Source organism: Bufo bufo, chromosome 6, assembly GCF_905171765.1.
Source record: "Bufo bufo chromosome 6, aBufBuf1.1, whole genome shotgun sequence".
NCBI classification, from domain to species: domain Eukaryota; kingdom Metazoa; phylum Chordata; class Amphibia; order Anura; family Bufonidae; genus Bufo; species Bufo bufo.
In genome coordinates, this window is record NC_053394.1 from 174,303,059 (window position 1) to 174,324,223 (window position 21,165).

General features: G+C 45.4%; 1 protein-coding gene across 2 annotated transcripts; it reads right to left on the reverse strand.

Annotated features, from left to right (window-relative positions):
• Positions 1-57: 57 nt before the first annotated feature.
• Positions 58-20,929, reverse strand: LOC121006088. 2 transcript variants are annotated; one of them, XM_040439003.1, is made up of 8 exons: positions 20,757-20,929; positions 16,206-16,303; positions 16,055-16,115; positions 15,622-15,719; positions 13,288-13,396; positions 4,118-4,206; positions 2,116-2,529; positions 58-940 (listed from the first exon to the last, which is right to left on the reverse strand). In XM_040439003.1, exons 2-8 carry the CDS (start codon positions 16,260-16,262, stop codon positions 602-604), a joined length of 1,167 nt encoding a protein of 388 aa, XP_040294937.1. In that variant the 5' UTR covers positions 16,263-16,303; positions 20,757-20,929; the 3' UTR covers positions 58-601. The 2 variants fall into 2 exon arrangements, with proteins under 2 accessions (XP_040294937.1, XP_040294936.1); XM_040439002.1 differs by having other exon boundaries at positions 2,116-2,580.
• Between the last annotated feature and the right edge of the window lie 236 nt (positions 20,930-21,165).

The window sequence follows — 21,165 nt, forward strand, 5'->3', positions numbered from 1 at the left end:
TGGAAAAGTAATGGTTCTCACCCTTAGTGACAAGGTGGTGAAAATCATAGCTTCTCACCAGAAATGATAAAATCTGCAATATATAAATCTCAAGGATATTTGCCTGGGCCATTGAACAGCAGCAGTCCATGTATGCATTGAGTGAGAAAGGCAGAAATTCGTCATCCTGTGGTCCGACTGTATGGGCCACTTCAGCTTCCTCTGCCCAGCACAAATGTTTTGGATGAATGACACAATCAGTACAGTTCAGTTACCATTTCAGGAGATCCCACCCCGGACTACAAACTATGTATATTCACATCTAGAGGATTTTCAAACTGGAGACTGAAGGCTGAGGGATAACAGATGGGACACACTGGAAGCTTTCATAATGGTGTAACACTACAAACATATGCAGAGTAAACATCCAATATATCGTGTCTACAGCCATCACACAATATTTTCGTAAGGCAAATAGAAAAAAATATTCAACTAGTAAGTGGAGTTACCCTTTAAATAGGATGAGGAGCATCAACTATTTGACATTTTAACCTGGTGCAGAGTCACAGCTTCTCCTGGCCATTTGGTGAGAATAGGTATGAGAGAACCTGGAGGAAGGCGGTCAGCTCATTGCATTTGATGAGTAGTAGTGAATGGGGTAATCAGCAATGTAGGATTCTTCACTTAGTTGGTTCAGCATGCCCTTGTATAAAACATCCATGATAAGGACCTCAGCGACAAGTCTCTGTTTTTCCTCCATCCTCCGCAATTTTGATGCAACTGTTATACCAAAGGCATCATACTCGTCATTGTTTTTTGAGAGAATAGCTGCAGCTTGAGACAGCAGCTCATTGCTCAGGTCGTCATCATTGTACATTTTTCCTTTCTTCCTTTTCCTTATAAATGGAACGTCCTCCTGTGGATCATAGTCTATGTCCTCGGATTGGCTGTTACTAGTAACCTGAAAGTTGAATGTTTAAACATCAAAATCCTTCTGCATCAATTTGATAACATTTCTATCCAGTTATATTGCGGGTTCCCTCCTTCCATAAAGTGATCATAATGCTAATTAGAAAAGATCAGGTCCCTACTTCCCATAAACACTCCAAGCTGTAAGTCTCTGATCCATCAACTATAACCTGAGCCTGTGACCCCCCCCCCCCCCCCATTTTTCCCTATTGTCTTCAAAGATCTGTCCTCAGCCACAAGGCAGATCACTCCTGAAATATTGCTTGCTGCTTGAGGACTTCTTCAACGATATAACCCCAGTCTGTGTCTTCCCACTTGTCTGAAGTCCCCTCCTCGCAGTTATTATGGTTGTAAAATAGCATTTGTCCATCAAGTTAAATAAGGGGGAAAGATAAAGTGGGTGAAAAGAAGGGATGGGGATTAAATATTAAAACTGAGGCACGAGCCAATATGCCATCTCCTGAATTAATCTGGGCTGTTAGGGACCAACACCTTGACAATAGTGGACCGGTCACTTGACCTCCAAGATTGTCCTACTGCTGCCATTGTTCTGATCATGATGAGGCATGATCAGTCCATTTCCAACCTAAATACACCCCTGATACGGAGATATGATGCTTTTAGTAGCTCAACTCTGATCTAATCATGGCAAGATGTGAAAGAACTGATGTGAATGTCACCCAACAGGTTACTTCAAACTGACCATGAACTGAACGTAATGTACCTGTTTTAGTAGAAAATGGTGGGTAGTCCATTAAGGCGAGCGTATCAACAGAAATGGCCATTTTGAAAAGGGGACTTTTTATCATATTCTATGAATTTTATGAAAACTGAACTAATGGTGGGAAATGACTAATAAAAAGAAAAGACGAGTGGAAGTTGAAAGGTAAAGGGAATGTGTCATCAGAAAATAACTTATGGTTCAAATGACCTTTTTATAGTAAACATATTTTTAAAGAATTTTGTGTGATGTTAGTTTTAATTTTCCATGTTTGTATAAAAATAAATAAAAAACAACAACAATAATAATAATAATAATAATAATAATAATAATAAAATCCTGCAATTTTCACACTGGCCACTTAGCTTAATAATAGGTGCCACTTCTTGGTCTCTACAGGTGACTTTTCAGCAATTCAATTGAATTCAATGCCTAAAATGAAATACCTGAGACACATTAGTCGAGTCCTCCAGAATCTCCATGGTCTCATCAACTGGCTCATCTTCTTGGCGGCATTCCTGGGACTCTCCCGAGTTGGATGATCCCTCTTTCGGAGCATCCTGACCAATTGTGAACTTAAGCAGGTCAAAATACCATAGCCGGGGCACATACACGTCATCGGCGGAGGTAGCTGTCTTTTTGGACACCTGTACTTTGTTGAATTCTTTCTTGAAGACTGTTCTCAAATTGGCAATCTTATGTTTAACAAACTGGATGTTGGCGCTTGGGCACACAGACCGGCAGAGGTTGACCATGCTCTCATAGGCCTTCAGTCTTTTCTGTTTGTTGGAATAGTCGGAGATCTTCATGTTCCACAGGCACGGAAAGGACCGATACATGTCTATGAATTCTTTCAGGAACTGTGGATTCATGAGATATTCGGAATAAATTTTCTTTTTTGAGAGATCCATCTATTAAAAAAACATTTATCACTTCTGACATCACAATTGGCAAAGGAAAAGTTAACTGTTAAAAGTTAACTCCATCAAAATTACTTGGCTTAGGCTGTGTTCACATCACGTTTTTGTCCCATGTTTAATGTATACATATGACGTATACCAGGGCTCGACAAATCCCAGGCGCCAGGTCGCCATGGCGACCAGGAATTTAGTCCTGGCGCTTGGGTATTTGTCAGCCCGTTTTCAAAGGTGCCCGGGCGATGGGTGCGGAGCTGCCGTTCTGTCCGGAGGCAGCACCGTGTGAAACAGCTCCGTCACAGCACACAATAGCAGAGACGCTGGCAGCAGGGAGGGGAGGGACTCGGGAGGAGTGTAATCTGATCCTAGAGTGGAAGCTGCTTCTGCCAGCCCCTCCCCTCCCCGCCCACCAACCAATCAGAGCTGAGGCGAGGCAAGGCAAGCACTAGCAGCTCTGAGTCACTGACACAAGTACAGGGAATCGAATGAGTCACAGGTTAGAATCTAAAGATCCGACTCAGTTAGTGACTCATTCGATTCTTTGAGTTAAAAGAACAGTTAGTCAGACTCTAGAACAGGTTACACTGAGGCTGTGGCTGATGCTTTCGCAGCAGTGATAAGATTAAGGGACAGGAGCAGAGATATGAGAGAAGTGACAGGACACAGTTTAGATTACAGTTTGAATTAACCCTTTAGGATCAAATTGGCTTCTCAAGGAGATCTATATGTTAAAGGCATCCCCCCTTCTGTCTCATTCAGTAGCTATAGAACTAAGGCTACTTTCACACTTGCGGCAGGATGGATCCGGCAGGCTGTTCACCCTGTCGGATCCGTCCTTCCGCTGTTTCGCCGGACCGCAGCTCTGTCCCCATTGACTATAATGGGGGCAGAGCTCTGGCGCAGCACGGCAGTGCATGGTGAAAGGCCGCCGGACTAAAAGTACTGCATGTCCAACTTTAGTCCGGCGGCCTCTCACCGCGAACTGCCGTGCTGCGCCGGAGCTCCGCCCCCGTCCCCATTATAGTCAATAGGGTCCGGGGACGGAGCGGCGGTATATGTAACATGGTATACAGCATTATTGGGGGGGCTCTATGGAGAAGTGGGGGGGGGGGGCACTATGGGGGCACCTACTAGGGGCTTTATGATGCGGCTCCGCCTGGCTCCTAACTTTTTTAGCTGGCTCCTAGATTCCAAGGAAATTTGTCAAGCCCTGACGTATACATTAAACAGATGCCATATGGTTCCATTGGAAAAAAAACACATCAGTTGTTTTGCTATACTCTGCAGGATGAAAAAGTGTAGTAAACTAAAAAAATGTGATGTGAACAGCCCCTTAGCCACATATCCATTTTCCATCCGATGCTGCACCTACATTTTGAAGCGTGAAATACATTTTGAGGTTAAAAATTTTTTTAAAAAAGTTTTAAAAAAATGTGTGCTTGTCACAGCTATTGCCTTGTCTATGGCCATGATCAAGGGATACCTCCATTCAAAACTTTCTTGGGAGCATTTAATATTTAAAACTATTTACCTTATGAGCACTTGCACGGCTGCTTTTAGCAGGAGACCACCATTTCTTGTATGGATTTCTAAGGGAACTTCTCCTCGTGTTCAGATGTACTGAAACAGATAAAATAAATATAAAAGAATGGAGTGTATAAAGTCTGGTCACTCAGCAATATATATATATATATAATATATACAGTAGATCCAGTTATAGTCTTTTTTTTTAAACTCGTTTTATTGAAAGAGAGTAACAAGGCATATTCGTGGTACAGTCATGTAGACAAAATACAAAGACATATTACAAGTCAGATCACGTTGAATGGTAGTGATACATACATAAACAATTCGATGGAAAGAAGACACAGCATTTCTATTGCGTATACATTAATAATACAATAAACTGGGTAGTGCAAAGTGGAGCGTAAGACTCGGAATGTGTTAGTCCTATCAAGGGCCTATAGAAACCGCAGACCTCTCCGAAGTCGTTAAATGTGACTCGCACCATGGACCACATACCTTCTAGAATTTATCAGGACATTTTCTATTGACATATAACACTTTCTCAAAAGGAATTACTTGGTTAACCAACCTCCTCCATGTCCCCAGAGTCGGTAAATCATCTGCCATCCATTTGAGAGCAATAACTTTGCGGGCTAAAAACAGAGATTCGCTTAAAAATATCTTATTATAGTGGGTCCAACTATCATTATCCAAGACCCCTAACAGACATACCTTGGGACAAAGTGGAGTAGGACCTATGCCCAGTGATGAGAGTACCCCCAGTACCGTTTGCCAGTATGACTTGATGTATACACACTCCCACATCATATGCCAGAAGTCTGCGTTATTATGTGAGCATCTCAAGCAGTTGGATTGGGGGATTCTCCCTATTCTGTGTAACCTAGTGGGGGTTAGGTAGCTGCGATGTAACATAAATAATTGGATTAATCTATTGTTGATCGAGGGAGATACCTTAGTTACTGCTTCTAATGCCTCTGTCCAATCTTCCGCTGAGAGATGCGGAATGTTCCCTCTCCATCTGGCCTCAGCTAATATGGGTTGTGCTGACATGTGATTCTCCAAAAGATGAGTGTATAGTACAGATACTATACCTCGGGGTCCTTGTGATTTAATGACTCCAATAAGGGGATAAGAAGAGATGGCCTTATTTCCGTCTCTAAATTGTTCCTGAAAGGCGTGTCTAATCTGTAGATATTTAAAGAATTGGGTACGTACTATTCCAAATCGTTCTTGGATTTGAGAGAAGGAGCGTAGGACACCCTCGCTATACAAATCCCGCAAAGTTACAACCCCGGACGCAGCCCATGTATGTGTTCCTTCTATCCCTTGCAAATGGGGGAATAAAGGGTTATCCCATAGAGGTATGGTATCGGCCCAATCCTGATATTGTCTCAGTTTAGCGTCCCTCCAAACCTGTTGTGCTAGCCTATGCACCGGTAGCATGTGTCTCGACAAGGATCCAACCCTCTCTAGTACAGGCCACAAGTTAGATAAGCCCAGGTGTTGTTGCAAATAATATTCCATGTTCTGCAGGGGCTCCCCATTAACCCAACCGGCTAAGAATCTTAGTTGTCCTGCCAAAAAATACAAATGGAAATTTGGTAGCGACGCCCCCCCCTGCGCTTTGGACCTCTGCAATGTATTCATAGCAAGTTTGTGTATGGCCCTACCCCAAATGAACTGAATCATTAAGGAGTGCAGGCGGTCCAAGAAATTCCGTGGTATTGGGGTGCAAGCATGTTCCAGTATATACAATCCTTTAGGTAATAGGACCATTTTGATTAGATTAATCCTGCCCATGACAGACAGAGGAAGGGTCTTCCATACCTTGAACTTCTCAGTGAATATGGCTTCTAGAGGGGCAACATTTCTGGAGTAGGAATCTCCTGGTACTCTGGTGATGACCATCCCCAAGTATTTAAAGTGGTCTACCACTCTAAGGTTATGATAGACTTCAGGCCAATCGGATCGCCATAACGGCATCAAGGCAGACTTAGCCCAATTAATGTGCAATCCAGAGAAATGGCTAAATTGTCCTATGATCGTGATCGCTTGTGGTAAGGAAGTATTCATATCACTCATGTACAATATGAGGTCATCTGCATACAGACCTACTCTGTCCTCCCTCCCCTCTACCCCAACTCCTCTAAATATCGAGTCATGGCGGATACGTAGAGCTAGATGCTCTATGGCAATTGCAAATAAAAGGGGAGAGAGAGGACAACCCTGCCTCGTACCCCTCTGCAAAGGGAAGTAGGAGGAGGCAGTACCGTTAATCGAGATACTAGCTTTCGGATTTTTGTATAGTACCAGAATCCATTGTAAGAATCTAGGGCCAAAGCCAAATTTCCCCAGCACTCTCAGCAGGTATGGCCACTCTAACGAATCGAAGGCTTTGGCCGTATCTAATGAGGCCATCGCCCACTGCCTTCCTTGACAGGTTCCAATTTGGGCTATAATTTGCGCCCTGCGGATGTTACTAGAGGTTGATCTTCCTGGTATGAACCCAGTTTGATCGCAATGGATTATGCTAGGCACTATTTTGTTTAACCTATTGGCCAAGATCTTCGTCAGAATTTTGTAATCCAGGTTTAATAAAGATATTGGCCGATAGGAGGCACATTCCAACGGATCCTTGTCAGGTTTAAGAATCACTACTATGGATGCTTCATATAGGGAGTCTGGGAGCCTACCTAGACGCCATGCTCCTTTGAACATCTCTCTCAATTGGGGCCCAAGAGCGTCAACATATTTGGAGTATACCTCCAGTGGCAACCCATCGGGGCCTGGAGACTTCCCGTTCGACAATCCGGCAATTGCATTTTGTATCTCTTCCAGAGTAATATCCTCCTCCATTAGGTTGCTGTCTTCCATTGAGAGTGATGGGCAAGATATTTCCCAGTTATAGTCTTTGCTCAGTTTCTCTTGAACCAGTGCTAAATGCATTAGCCTCTGGTAAATCGGTGGCATATGTAAATTTTACAGAGATTATGCTCTTCTTGGGGGCCTAGAGGGTGTTATATGTATTAAGATGATGTACTGTTCATTTCCTGGTTACCCAGTGATAACTAGATTTATGTACTTACCGTAAAATCAGTTTCTCTTCCGTTCATTGGGGGACACAGGCTTTGACCATGGGTATAGCTGTTGCCGCTAGGAGGCGGACACTAAGCACACAAAATGAAGGGAGAATAATTTCCTCATTTAGATGGAATACCAACACCACCTTCTGCAGGAAGGACTGCACAGGGCGAAGGACCACCTTATCCTGATGGGAGGATCAGGAAGGGTGACCGACATGACAGAGCTGCGAGTTCCGACACTCTATGGATAGAAGTAATTGCAACCAAAAAAGCCTTATAATACAGGAAGCGCAGCAACACCTGCTGCAAAGGCTTAAACGGAGAAGATTGGAGAGCGTTGAGCACTAGATTAAGATCTCAAGGATCCAATGGAGGACGGAAAGGGGGCGCAGTATGTGCCACCCCCTGCAGAACCGCCAAAAGCGAAGTTAAATTCTGCTGAAAAAGAATGGAGAGAGTCGACACTTGCCATTTGAGGGAGCTGAGAGCCTGCCCCAAGTCCATGCCCATCTGCAGGAAAGCCAAAAGTCGCGGCAAAGAAAAACGAACGGGAGACAGCTGTCGCCGCTCTCACCAACTAAAGTAGGACTTCCAGGTCTGGTGGTAGATTCTGGAAGACGACGGCCACATCCGAAAAACCCAGAGCCTTCAGTACGGCGGCTTCAGCAGCCATGCCGTTAAATGTAGCAACCCTAAATTTGGGTGTAAGATCGGCCCCTGTGACAGCAGGTCCTCATGGAGAGGAAGACGCCAAGGTTCGTCGGCGAGAAGGGCAACAAGGGACGTGTGCCACACCCTGGGCAGCCAATCTGGGGCCACGAGAATGATGGGCAGTCCCTCAGACCTCATCTTCCGGATAAGACGTGGAATGAGAGGAAGAGGCGGGAACAAGTAAGGAAACGCCCTGGCATCACCAGCACATCGCATGCCAGGGCCATGGGGTCCCTGGACCGCGCAACGAAGTCCTTGACCTTGTTGTTGAACTGTGAGGCCATGAGATCCACATCCGGCCGACCCCACCTCTCGCAGATGGCCCGAAAGACCTGCTGGTGAAGAGCCCACTCACCGAGATTGAGACGCTCCTGGCTGCGGAAGTCTGCGAACCAGTATTCGACACCGGGTATGTGAACTGCCGACAGTGCCGGAACATGTTTCTCCGCCCAGCTGAGAATCAGCGCCGTCTCCCCCCCAACCCTTAAAGGCTTGCATCCGTTGTTAGCACCTTCCAATGGAGAGGGAGGAACGAGCGACCTGACGTCAACATCGGAGAGACCATCCACCATCTGAAGGCCTGGCGCACTGGGACAAGGAGACGCATTGGCCGATCCAAGGAGGTTGGGGAGTGATCCCAGCTGGACAGAATGGCTTGCTGAAGCGTTCTGGTATGGAATTGAGCATAGGGAACTGCTTTGAAGGCAGAGACCATGTGCCCCAGAGCCCGCATGCAGCGCCGAATGGGAACCGGAGCTGGCCGCAACAAGGAAAGAATCTGAAGACGGAGAGCAGATAGTTTTTCCGTATGCAAGATCATCTTGACAAGTGTCCAGTACCATGCTCAGATAAGTCAACCGCTGTGATGGATAAAGATAAGACTTCTGCCTGTTCAGGATCCATCCGAAGAGCTCCAGGGTGTCTAGAACAATGTTCAAGCTGTCTGCCGTCCCCTGGAAGGACAGACCCTTCACCAGGATGTCGTCTAAGTAAGGGATCGCCACGATCCCCCTGATTTGGAGCAGGGCCATGACTGCCGCCAGAACCTTCGTAAAGACCCTGGGAGCCGTGGCCAGGCCGAACGGGAGGGCTACAAACTGGTAGTGAAATGGACCCACTGCGAACCGGAGAAACCTCTGATGACTCATGCATATGGGCACGTGAAGATAGGCGTCCTTGATGTCTATCAATGACAGGTACTCCCCCGGTTCCATGCAGGGTTGTTTCGGGTATCGCCGCATTTTCGATACACATTCGATACTTTTGTCCGGTATCGACCTCGATACCGGGATTTGACATTTTTTGATACTAGGATGCGCTACTGCGCAGTCTAGTATCACAGATCATGGAGCGCGCTGCTATCAGCAGCACAGGGGAGAAGGAGTCACTCTCTCCCTTCCCCTGTGCCGCCGCTGCCACCAATGAGGAGAGAGAGGGGAGGGCGCACTGCGCCACCAATGAAAGTAAACGTTTAATACAAATACAGGAGGCTGGGTGCAGAATCACATAGCCGTCGCCCAGCCTCTATGAAAGGAATCTGCGACTAGCGGCAGTTAACCCCGGCTATGTGATTCTGCTGCCTGCACCCAGTCTCCTGTATTAAACATTAATTAGGGTACTTTCACACTTGCAGCAGGACGGATCCGACATGCTGTTCACAATGTTGGATCTGTCCTGCCGCTATTTCGCCGTGCCACCGCTCCGTCCCCATTGACTATAATGGGGACGGGGCGGAGCTCCGGCGCAGCACGGCGAAAGCCGTCGGACTAAAAAGTCCTGCATGTCTGACTTTTTAGTCCGGCGGCTTTCGCCGCGCACCGCCGGAGCTCTGCCCCCGTCCCCATTATAGTCAATAGGGACGGAGCGGCGGTCCGGCAGCACGGCAAAATAGCGGCAGGACGGATCCGACATGGTGAACAGCATGTCGGATCCATCCTGCCGCAAGTGTGAAAGTACCCTTATCATTGGTGGCGCAGTGCGCCCTCCCCCCACCTCCTCCCCAGTTTTAAAATCATTGGTGGCGCAGTGTGCCCCCCCTCAACCCCCCCAGTATTAAAATCATTGGTGGCAGTGGCCACAGGGTCCCCTCTCCCCTCATTGGTGGCAGTGGCAGCTTCTGATTGGAGCACCAGCTGTGTAATCCTGGGGCTCCGATCGGTTACCATGGCAGCCAGGATGCTACTAAAGCCCTGGCTGCCATGGTAAGCTCCCTGCTGCTGTGTGTACTATGCACGGGGCAGCAGGGGGAGTGTAAAGTCCTGTTCACCTTAATACAGCTCTATTAGGGTGAATAGGACAAGGGATCAAAAGATCTCAGGTTCTAGCCCCTAAGGGGTGGGGGGGGGGGAATAGTTATTAAATAAACAGTAAAAAAAAACAAAAAAAACACCCAAATATTAAGTATAGATCACCCCCTTTCCCCATTTTACATATAAAATATATAAAACTGGGAAAAAAAAACAAAAAACGCAATTCTGCCACAGTTGTATAGGCGTTCCCTAGTGCAATTCGTTGCAGATTTGCTATGTTCTTATGGAGCCCAGCCACCTGCAGGGCTCCATAGGAACTACAGCTTTAAAAGTCCTGGTTTCTTCAGAGACCAGGATTTTCATATACAACCAATGGCTTCCCCAATCGCCCCACAATTCCACAGCAATTCCACTACCTGAGGATGTAGCCTTTTGTGCCCTGGTCGGTTTGTAGTGACCCAGTGATAGATGTATTTTAAATCAGTCAATGAGTATTATATGCATTGCTCGGCTCCTGGTACCTAGTTGTGTAGACCCATTCCTCACTCTGTTAGGCCTCATGCACACGACCGTTGTGTGCATCCGTGGACGTTGTTCCGTTTTCCGTGATTTTCTGCGGACCCATTGACTTTCAATGGGTCAGTTGAAAACTCGGAAAATGCACCGTTGTTCATCCGCGGCCGTGATCCGTGTTTTCTGTCCGTCAAAAAAATATGACCTGTCCTATTTTTTTGACGGACAACGGTTCACGGACCCATTCAAGTCAATGTGGGTCCGTGAAAAAACACGGATGCACACAAGATTGGCATCCGCGTCCGTGATCCGTGGCCGTAGGCTACTTTCACACAGACGGATCGCAGATCCGTCTGCATAAAAGCTTTTTCAGAGCTGAGTTTTCACTTCGTGAAAATTCAGATCCGACAGTATATTCTAACACAGAGGCGTTCCCATAGTGATGGGGACGCTTCAAGTTAGAATATACTAAGAACTGTGTACATGACTGCCCCCTGCTGCCTGGCAGCACCCGATCTCTTACAGGGGGCTGTGATCCGCACAATTAACCCCTCAGGTGCCGCACCTGAGGGGTTAATTGTGCGTATCATAGTCCGCTGTAAGAGATCAGGTGCTGCCAGGCAGGAGGGGGCACAACCCCCTCCCTCCCCAGTTATAAATTCCCTGGTGGCCAGTGTGCCCCCCCTCCCTCCCCTGTATTACATTCATTGGTGGCCAGTGCGGCCCCCCCCCCTCCCTCCCCTGTATTACTGTACATTGATTGGTGGCCAGTGGGCCCCCCCTCCCTCCCCTGTATTACTGTACATTGATTGGTGGCCAGTGGGCCCCCCCTCCCTCCCCTGTATTACTGTACATTCATTGGTGGCCAGTGGGCCCCCCTCCCTCCCCAGTATTACTGTACATTCATTGGTGGCCAGTGCGGCCCCCCTCCCTCCCCCTCCTAATTAAAATCCCCCCCCCTATCATTGGTGGCAGCGGAGAGTTCCGATCGAAGTCCCAGTTTAATTGCTGGGGCTCCGATCGGTAACCATGGCAACCAGGACGCTACTGCAGTCCTGGTTGCCATGGTTACTTAGCAATTTTTAGAAGCATTATACTTACCTGCGATGTCTGTGACCGGCCGGGCGCTCCTCCTACTGGTAAGTAACAGGTCTGTGCTATAAGCAATGCGCCGCACAGACCTTTCACTTACCAGTAGGAGGAGCGCCCGGCCGGTCACAGACAGCGAAGGTAAGTATAATGCTTCTAAAGTTGCTAAGTAACCATGGCAACCAGGACTGCAGTAGCGTCCTGGTTGCCATGGTTACCGATCGGAGTCCAAGCGGATCTCTCCGCTGCCACCAATGATGGGGGGGATTTTAATTAGGAGGGGGAGGGGGGGCCCACTGGCCACCAATGAATGTACAGTAATACAGGGGAGGGAGGGGGGCCGCACTGGCCACCAATGAATGTAATACAGGGGAGGGGGGGCACACTGGCCACCAATGAATTTAAAACTGAGGAGGGAGGGGGGTGTGCCCCCCCCCCCCCTGCCTGGCAGCACCTAATCTCTTACAGGGGGCTATGACACGCACAATTAACCCCTCAGGTGAGGCACCTGAGGGGTTAATTGTGCGGATCACAGCCCCCTGTAAGAGATCGGGTGCTGCCAGGCAGCAGGGGGCAGTCATGTACACAGTTCGTAGTATATTCTAACTTGAAGCGTCCCGTCCCCATCACTATGGGAACGCCTCTGTGTTAGAATATACTGTCGGATATACTTTTTCATGATCTAACTCAAATCCGATGGTATATTCTAACATAGAGGCATTCCCATGGTGATGGGGACGCTTCAAGTTAAAATATACCATCGGATTGGAGAAAACTCCGATCCGATGGTATAATAGGGACTCCTGACTTTACATTGACAGTCAATGGGGGACGGATCCGTTTGCAATTGCACCATATTCTGTCAACGTCAAACGGATCCGTCCCCATTGACTTGCATTGTAAATCAGGACGGATCCGTTTGGCTCCGCACGGCCAGGCGGACACCAAAACGACTTTTTCTTTCATGTCCGTGGATCCTCCAAAAATCAAGGAAGACCCACGGAAGAAAAAACGGACACGGATCACGGACCTATGGACCCCGTTTTTGCGGACCGCAAAAAGAAACGGTTGTGTGCATGAGGCCTAATATGAACACTGATTTGTGACTCAGTGGCATATGCATTGCCCATTGCCCACTGTTCAGTGACTTGTGACCTAGTGGTGTATACAGTGATCACACATACAACCCAGTGGTATATACACTGTACACCGGTAAATGATTATCACACTGCACAGATCAGTTTCTGGAGAATGAGCAGTATATGTACTGACCACTAGAAAATCTGTGGTATATGTACTGATCTGTTTCTGGATCCTAATAACCCAGTCACACACACATAAACCACTGGGGAACTGAAGGAAAAAAACTGCTTATTTTCCACAGAAATAGAAGCCATAGTGATTGCCTACTTCCCAGTGACATATACAACATTCAACTCCTGGCTTTCCAAACATATAAAATAAAATATTGGCACCCTCATGTGATATACAGCACTGGAGTTTTGCCATATCTTAGTATTATTACTCACCAGGGCTGATGTCTGCCGGAATTTCTTCCTCCTTAATCCTCGCAGTCCTTTCATTTTGTTTTTGTATCTCTGGACCAATATCAACTATCACAATATTCAGATTTTCTTCCTAAGTAACACAAATGGAAAAAAATACATTTTATTCTTGCACATAGGAGGCAGTATACTAGCAGTTATATTCTTGTACATAGGGGGCAGCATTATAGTAGTTACAGTCTTGTACATAGAGGACAGTATTATAGTAGTTACAGTCTTGTACATAGAGGACAGTATTATAGTAGTTACAGTCTTGCACATAGAGGACAGTATTATAGTAGTTACAGTCTTGAACATAGAGGACAGTATTATAGTAGTTACAGTCTTGTACATAGAGGACAGTATTATAGTAGTTATATTCTTGTACATAGAGGACAGTATAATAGTAGTTATAGTCTTGTACATAGAGGACAGTATTATAGTAGTTATATTCTTGTACATAGAGGACAGTATTATAGTAGTTACAGTCTTGTACATAGAGGACAGTATTATAGTAATTACAGTCTTGTAAATAGAGGACAGTATTATAGTAGTTACAGTCTTGTACATAGAGGCCAGTATTATAGTAGTTATAGTCCTGTACATAGAGGACAATATTATATTAGTTATATACTTGTACATAAAGGAAGGTATTAGAGTAGTTACAGTCTTGTACATAGAGGCCAGTATTATAGTAGTTATAGTCTTGTACATAGAGGACAATATTATATTAGTTATAGTCTTGTACATAGAGGACAGTATTATAGTAGTTATATTCTTGTACATAGAGGACAGTATTATAGTAGTTATATTCTTGTACATAGAAGGAAGTAGTATATTCTTGTACATAGGGACACTATTATAGCAGTTATATTATTGAACACGTATTCTATGATTTTGTTTTTCCCCTGACCATAGTTTAGTGGAAAAACTACAGAGACATGCACTACTTTGGTCTATTTTGTGGACCAAACTCACCCATACAAGTGTATGGGTCTGTAAAAGCCATGGACATAACACGGATGCCATCCATGTTATGTCTTTAATGGTCAATTGCATAGACAAATGTTTAAAAGTTTGTAATAAAAAAAGGGTTGCCACTTTTGCACCACAATGTATCAACCACAGTGAAAAACTGTGACTAAAACTTTGACCTTAAACTAAGGATGCAACACAATCTGAGCATTTAGATTCATAAAATAGCCCTTTTAGTAGTTAAAGAGGACCTTTCACCAGAATAAAGTATCTAAACTGACTATATAGACGTGTAGAGCGGCGCCCAGGGATCTCCCTGCACTTACTGTTATCCCCGGGCGCCGCTCCGTTCTCCCGGTATAGCCTCCGGTATCTTCATAGTTAGGCTCCACCCAGGGGAACCTGCCGGCGTCTCTTTCTCCTATGCTGTAGCGCTGGCCAATCGTGCGCTCAGCTCATAGCCTGGCTATGAGCTGAGCGCTGCGATTGGCCAGCGCTACAGCATAGGAGAAGGAGACCGCGGCAGGTTCCCCTGGGTGGAGCCTAACTATGAAGATACCGGAGGCTATAACCGGAGAACGGAGCGGTGCCCGGGGATAACAGTAAGTGCAGGGCGATCCCTGGGCGCCGCTCTAAACGTCTGTATATTCAGTTTACATACTTTATTCTGGTGAAAGGTCTTCTTTAAAGTGTTGTACATGGAATGAGTTTTATAGCAGATACAGTATTGCGCATATGGGTCAGTATTCTAGTACTTACGGTATATTCTTGCACATAGGGGGCAATATTACAGTAGTTATATTGTACAGCATTAAAACAGTGCTGAGGAAATAAAGGGATTCACTTTATGTTATTTCAGCAGCATGAGCAGGAAAAGTCCCATGAAATGGAAAGAGGTCAAGAGAAAAGTTGTAAGGGCAGTTGTCATGCCCACTTCACGTGACAAGTCATACAGAGTACATTACTCAGCTGGGTGACAATGATCAACTTCTAGGGTAAAAAAAATATATAGACCTGGGCTCCATCTTGAGGCTTGATGCAAGAGACATGATTGGAATTGTTACTTAAAGGGATTATCTCACCTCCCTTATTCAGGGGTGCTGCTGATCTGCAACCCTGAACTTCCTGACTGATATGAAGGGGAGCAGTTTTGTACCTATGAAACTGGCTGACCTGTTACATGTGCGCTTGGCAGCTGAGGACATCTGTGTAAGTCCCACGTTAATATGTGCCCGCATTGCTGAGAACAATGACGTTTTAATATCTGCAACCCCTTTAACATAAATACAATAAAGAAGGAATTTTACTTGATCTTCAGTCCTATTCTCTGTCACTTATTTATACCTTAATAGGTTTGTCAGCTGGAAAAGCTTCCTCTGTGCGGTTCTGTGAATAGCGAGGAGTCGGACATGTTTCTGGTGAATTTCTGTTACTGGAGCAATCTGTAGAAAACACACATCATGACTTGACACACTGTTTATGCGAATATCCAGCTTTTGCTCAGGGTGGAGGTGCTCACTCCACTGACAGGCTCACTTACATATTCCCTGCCATTCAAGAGATCGATGAAAACACCCATTAATGCATGCCTGCCATCTCAAGCTGCAGGCAATGGCTGCCATGACCCATGAGATATTGCCAGGCCTCTTCCACCAACAAGTAAGTGAGGGAAGAATAAAACCCTGGAAACCCAGGAAAAGTTACAATGAAGGGTGTGTGGTTAAGTTAGTAATGCCCCCTGCTGGACACTATAGAGATCGGTCATGTAAAAACTCACCTGTGCTAATATCTGTAGGTTCTTCCTCCTCCTTGATCTTCACAAGCCTATGAAATTCACCCTATATATTTAATGCAACAATATTTGTAATTATCCGCAACTTTTAATAAGAAATACGTGTAGAGGTAATAGCTGCACTCGGTTCATTTACCTGTGTTTTCTGAAAAGTGAAATTCGCCTTCTGCTTCTTACATTTCTTATCGTCCATTGCCAGTCAGTACAGTAGTGGCATAAGGTAAAATGATAGGGCTAAAAATATAAGAAAAAAAAAGTTCAATTCATCACATTGGCATTACACTGACACATCGGGAATAAAATGTAAGTCATGGGTTCCTGGGCCGAATTAAGTATTTTCATCCGATTGATTACGCCGAGTATATAGCTTAAAGGGGTATTCCAGAAACATTAAAGGCTATGTACACCTTTAGGGGCAATTTGTTTTTTATTATTGCATTGTACTCAGTATGAGGTAAAAATCATATTCTATTTGAATGAGTTAGAGCTACTTACGCTCCGAAGCTCCCTCTTGCATTGCGCAGGGCAGAGGCTGTTTGTTTACATTTGGACACTGCTAGGCGGAGGCATCTGCCTAGCAGGGATCCGGGTGACATCACCGGCTCTGATGGGCTGAGCTAAAGAATGTCCATTAGCGCCGGTGACGTCACTGGGCTCACTTCTAGGTGGAAGCCTCTGCCTATATTACCCATGGAGAGCCTGGTACGGCACTGGATCTCAAGAAAATTCCCTTGCCCTGCGTTAGGGAGCATCGAGTGTGGAAAGCCCTGATGCTCCACTCATTAATGGTGAATGAGTGCAGATTAGGTTGTGTCCGGATTGAGCTCTGAACCTGGACAACCCCTTTAAATAAGTGTTTATGACCTCTTTGTAATTTAGAGATAAGGGTTATTAGATGACCTTCATAAAGTGAAAGTACCATTCACACAGCTAGAAAAACAGTTAACCCTTTGTGACAGAACAGCTCAATATTTTTAATAAAGACCAATTGAAAAAAAGATTTTTAGCCTATAATGAGTAAAATGCAATTATAAAAAAATTGCCCCCGAAGGTGTACATATCCTTTAAGTTATCCCCTATCCACATTGTCCATCCTCAGTGTAAATGAATGGAGGCCGCTGATGGACGGGATCCTCCATCACTGACCATGTTCCCAGCACAGCGCCAGCACACAGGTCAGTGGACCTGCATACAAACATGAATTATTCATCAGTGTCGATAGTTTATTAAAGGGGTTTTCCGAGATTTTTTTCCTGATTTATCTGATCGGTGGGGTTCCGATCAGCTGTTTGAGAAGGTACTGGTGTTCCTGTGAGCACCTCGATCTTCTCTCTGCTTTTCTTAGGCCAGTGACGACACGTTCATTGATCATGTGGCCTAGGAGCAGCTCAGCCCCATAGAAGTGAATGAAGCTGAGCACAATACCAAGCACAGCCGCTATGCAATGTATGATGATGTGCTTGGTGACCTGCGAGAAGGCAGCTGATGAGTGTCAGACCCCCACCAATCAGATACTGATGACCAATCCAGATGATAGGTCATCAGTAAAAAAAAATCTTGAAAAACCCTTTAATGATTATTACTAGTTGCATGTATGTGATGTTGGCAGCACATGTGCAGCCAGTAATATAAACTGGCCAACCCCTTCAATTCATTAGTAATTAACCCCTCCTTGAGGAAGCAGGGTTTTGTTTTGTTTTTTAGTTTTACCTCATTGTTTTAGGACAGTCCTAACTTTTTTTCATAACTATATGAGGTCCTTTCCCCACTTTAGGATACATAATCCGCTGTTTGCTGTACGGTACACGCAACAAGTTTATTCATCACTATTCTGCAGGCTGTTACATTTCAGACGAGCGAGTTTTCTGCGGGAAATATGTGGGAGCGTGGTTTTCCGTCCTGGACTCTGCTCTTGTAATGGGACCTCACAGCCACTCAGACAGCCTGGAAACTCACCCTGCAGGGGTCCAGAGGCTTTTCAAATACAGTGCCAGAGGATGAAATAATAATTAATAATTGTGATCATTGTATTCCACGTGATGTCGGCATCGTAGGGGGTCTAAACATCCCATCCCTGACAACCAGCATTCCCACATAACCAGTATCTCACATTAAAATGATCAGCCGGATATAATATACATTATTAAGACATGTTGGGTCCCGAATACCCATTAGTGTGGATGGGAAGCCATGTTTTAATAATATTTCATGTCTACCAGCTGAGTAAGAGAGGTGGAGCATGCACAGGTAGTGAGGGCCATCCCAAAAGGCTGGGACACAATAGGAGGGAGACTCCTCTCAGCTCCACCCTCTGCCGAATGGGGATAAAAATTTACTATTGGGAACATTTCTTTGACACAATTTGGGGATCCGATCAACATTGGGTTGTGCTCCACTTTCCTCCTGTCCCCGGAAACCAGAAGGAACTCTGACCACACAATTCGTTGAGTAAGTTATCCTTGTGCACGTTTATGTATGTCTTATATCTTTTAACTTTTTGTAACTAAGTACTGTACTTTTTTAGTACATTAAAGCACATCTTTAATGGTTTTGCCTTGTGCCCTGAACGAGCCCAGTAACCTAAATTTTTTTAAGTGTATGAGTGCGGTTTGCGGTACCGTGTATTTTCTATATGTGTGGCCTGTGCTACTGTGAGCCTGCTTGCGAGTGGGGCGCTGTGGGGTTTTCTATGAGCCCTTAATTAATTGGTGTACTGATTTACATGTTATAGATGGTGGCAGCGTGTTGGGGTGCATGAGAGACTGTGTCAGGGTGTGATTGAGGCTCAATCTGAGGCCTGTGTGTAGGGGCGCCAGAGATTGAGTGCGTGAAATAGATCGACCCTTGGCAGTCGCACCCGGGTCAAATGACAGGGCGGTTTCTGTACGTGACATAAGGAAATCCTGAAAACATGACTGGTAGGTGGGTCCTGAGGACCGGAGTTGAGAAATCCTGTTTAATTAAGGCATATGGAAGTCATATTTGGGGAAGGGAGGGGTGTCTGTTTTGGTCTATGAGCCAGAGTGACTTCAGGTTGGGTGGACTGTCCATGTATTGAATGTTGATCAGACACACAAATTTCTGTGGCCACTACAACTGACCATCAGGGTTTTCGGAAGAAGTACAAATACAGCTTGAACCCCTCATTCTCTCTTTGATTCTGTACATTCACATGACCAAGTAAAAAAATGAAAAAAGTGGTTAAGCATGGCAAAACAGACGTTTTTTTTAACAGATGCTGTTCTGAAAAACGCATCCTCCTTGCATTGTATGGGGCTGTCTGCTGAAATAGGCTGTGTGAATGTGCCGGAATATGTGGGAGAACTCCAGAAACTAGCCATAGTTTCTCCACTTCAAACCCTCTACTTTCAGAGTATCCCTCAGAAAGTTATCACTCCTGAACTTGCTTGTTGAGAGGGGTGAATACTCTACATATATGTTGTGTAAGCCAGTGAGACATTTCATTGGAACTCATAGAAGATGATCTCAGATTTGTTCTTGACCAGAACAAGTACCACAGCCTAAAAAATTAATGGTTTCTGTTTTTTAAAATGTCTCTAAACTAGTATAATTCTTCGAGCCACCAGTCTCCTTGGTCTGTGACTATAACGGACCAAAAATTGGCGCAATGCCCATATCAAGAGTGATGGTAAACGATTCCTATTCTGATTGGTCCCTGTCTATGTTACTTGGTGCACCCCAAAGTACAGTGCTGGACTTCCTATTATGTAAAGGGGTTGTCCACCTTTTTAGATACTGTTGAACCAACCTTCTGATAGGCCATAAATATCAGATCTGCAGGGTGCTGACACCCTTATCCCCACTAATCAGCTGTCGGCACTGGAAACATAACATTGGATGGAGCGCCCATTGGCAGATGAGCTGCGGTATGGCCACTACACAGGGGACAAAGCCTTCTGCTTCACCCTCAGTCCACTGATATGTTTCCAGGCTCCTGCCACAAACACCTGATCGGTGAGGGTGCCGGACCCCTACCAGCATCATACTGATTAACTATTTGGAGGTTAGGGCAACAATATCTAAAAGGTGGAAAAAACCCTAAACACATTTATCATATAGAAGATGGGGTTAATCATACTTCTTCTATTTTGTGCAGATGACAGCAAGCTATGTATTCGAATGCAGTCTACGAAAGATGGATCTGACATTGTGCATGGAGGTACTGCTGCACCCCAGATGGGAAGTTGCCAAGGCCCAGATATCATACATGCATGATACCTACCGGGTGTCTTCCAACACCTAACGTCAGATGACCCGTTTAAAGGTTTAGTTCCATCAAGACAACGTGTGTGCATATGTACATCATACATGGCCCGATGAGCCACAGCGGAGAGTCTCTCGTGTTAACATGGTTGTCTGTGATAGGGAAAGCCTCTTTAATGGAAAGATGAGGAATAAAATAATATCTATGACTTTGGAGGAGAGTTGAATAAAATGTTGATTTCTCCATATAACCTGGATGTAATAGAACACCATCACCTCCTCTCTGTATAATGTGATTTAACATGAATTACTACAGGGAAATTCTCTGTTGTCCACATCATGTGGACATTTAATGGCGTGATTTCAATTCTCTCCAGCACACTGTGAAAATAACCGGGATGACAGGAATGGCCGCCAAGTAATGTGTCCTGCAGTGAATTTCACATATAATATGTGTACTTACACAGAGAAGCTTCGCTGCTCTTGTTGATTAAATCACCGGAACTGGAAATATCGACATTGTGACGAGCCACCACTTTCACTTCCGGGTTTTGCGTTCCACCCGCTGCCTGAATTCTGCGTTCCAGTGAGCTCCCGCTAGGGATATGTAAATCAAGCTTCCGGTCTTGCGTTCTGTCGCTTACTCAGAAGTGAGTGTAGTTGTCACTTAGTGGTTTGAACAACATTTCCCTTTATGTTCTGCGTCTGCGATCATTAGCACTGCCATAGTTCTCCCGTGTAATGCTCTGTAGAGCATTTCGGCATTGGAGGTGAGGTAACATTTCTATCTACCGCCGTGGTGGCAGACATCTTCCCATACAGAACGCTGTGCTGCATCGGTCTCCGATAAAATGGCCGCAGCCATAAATTGC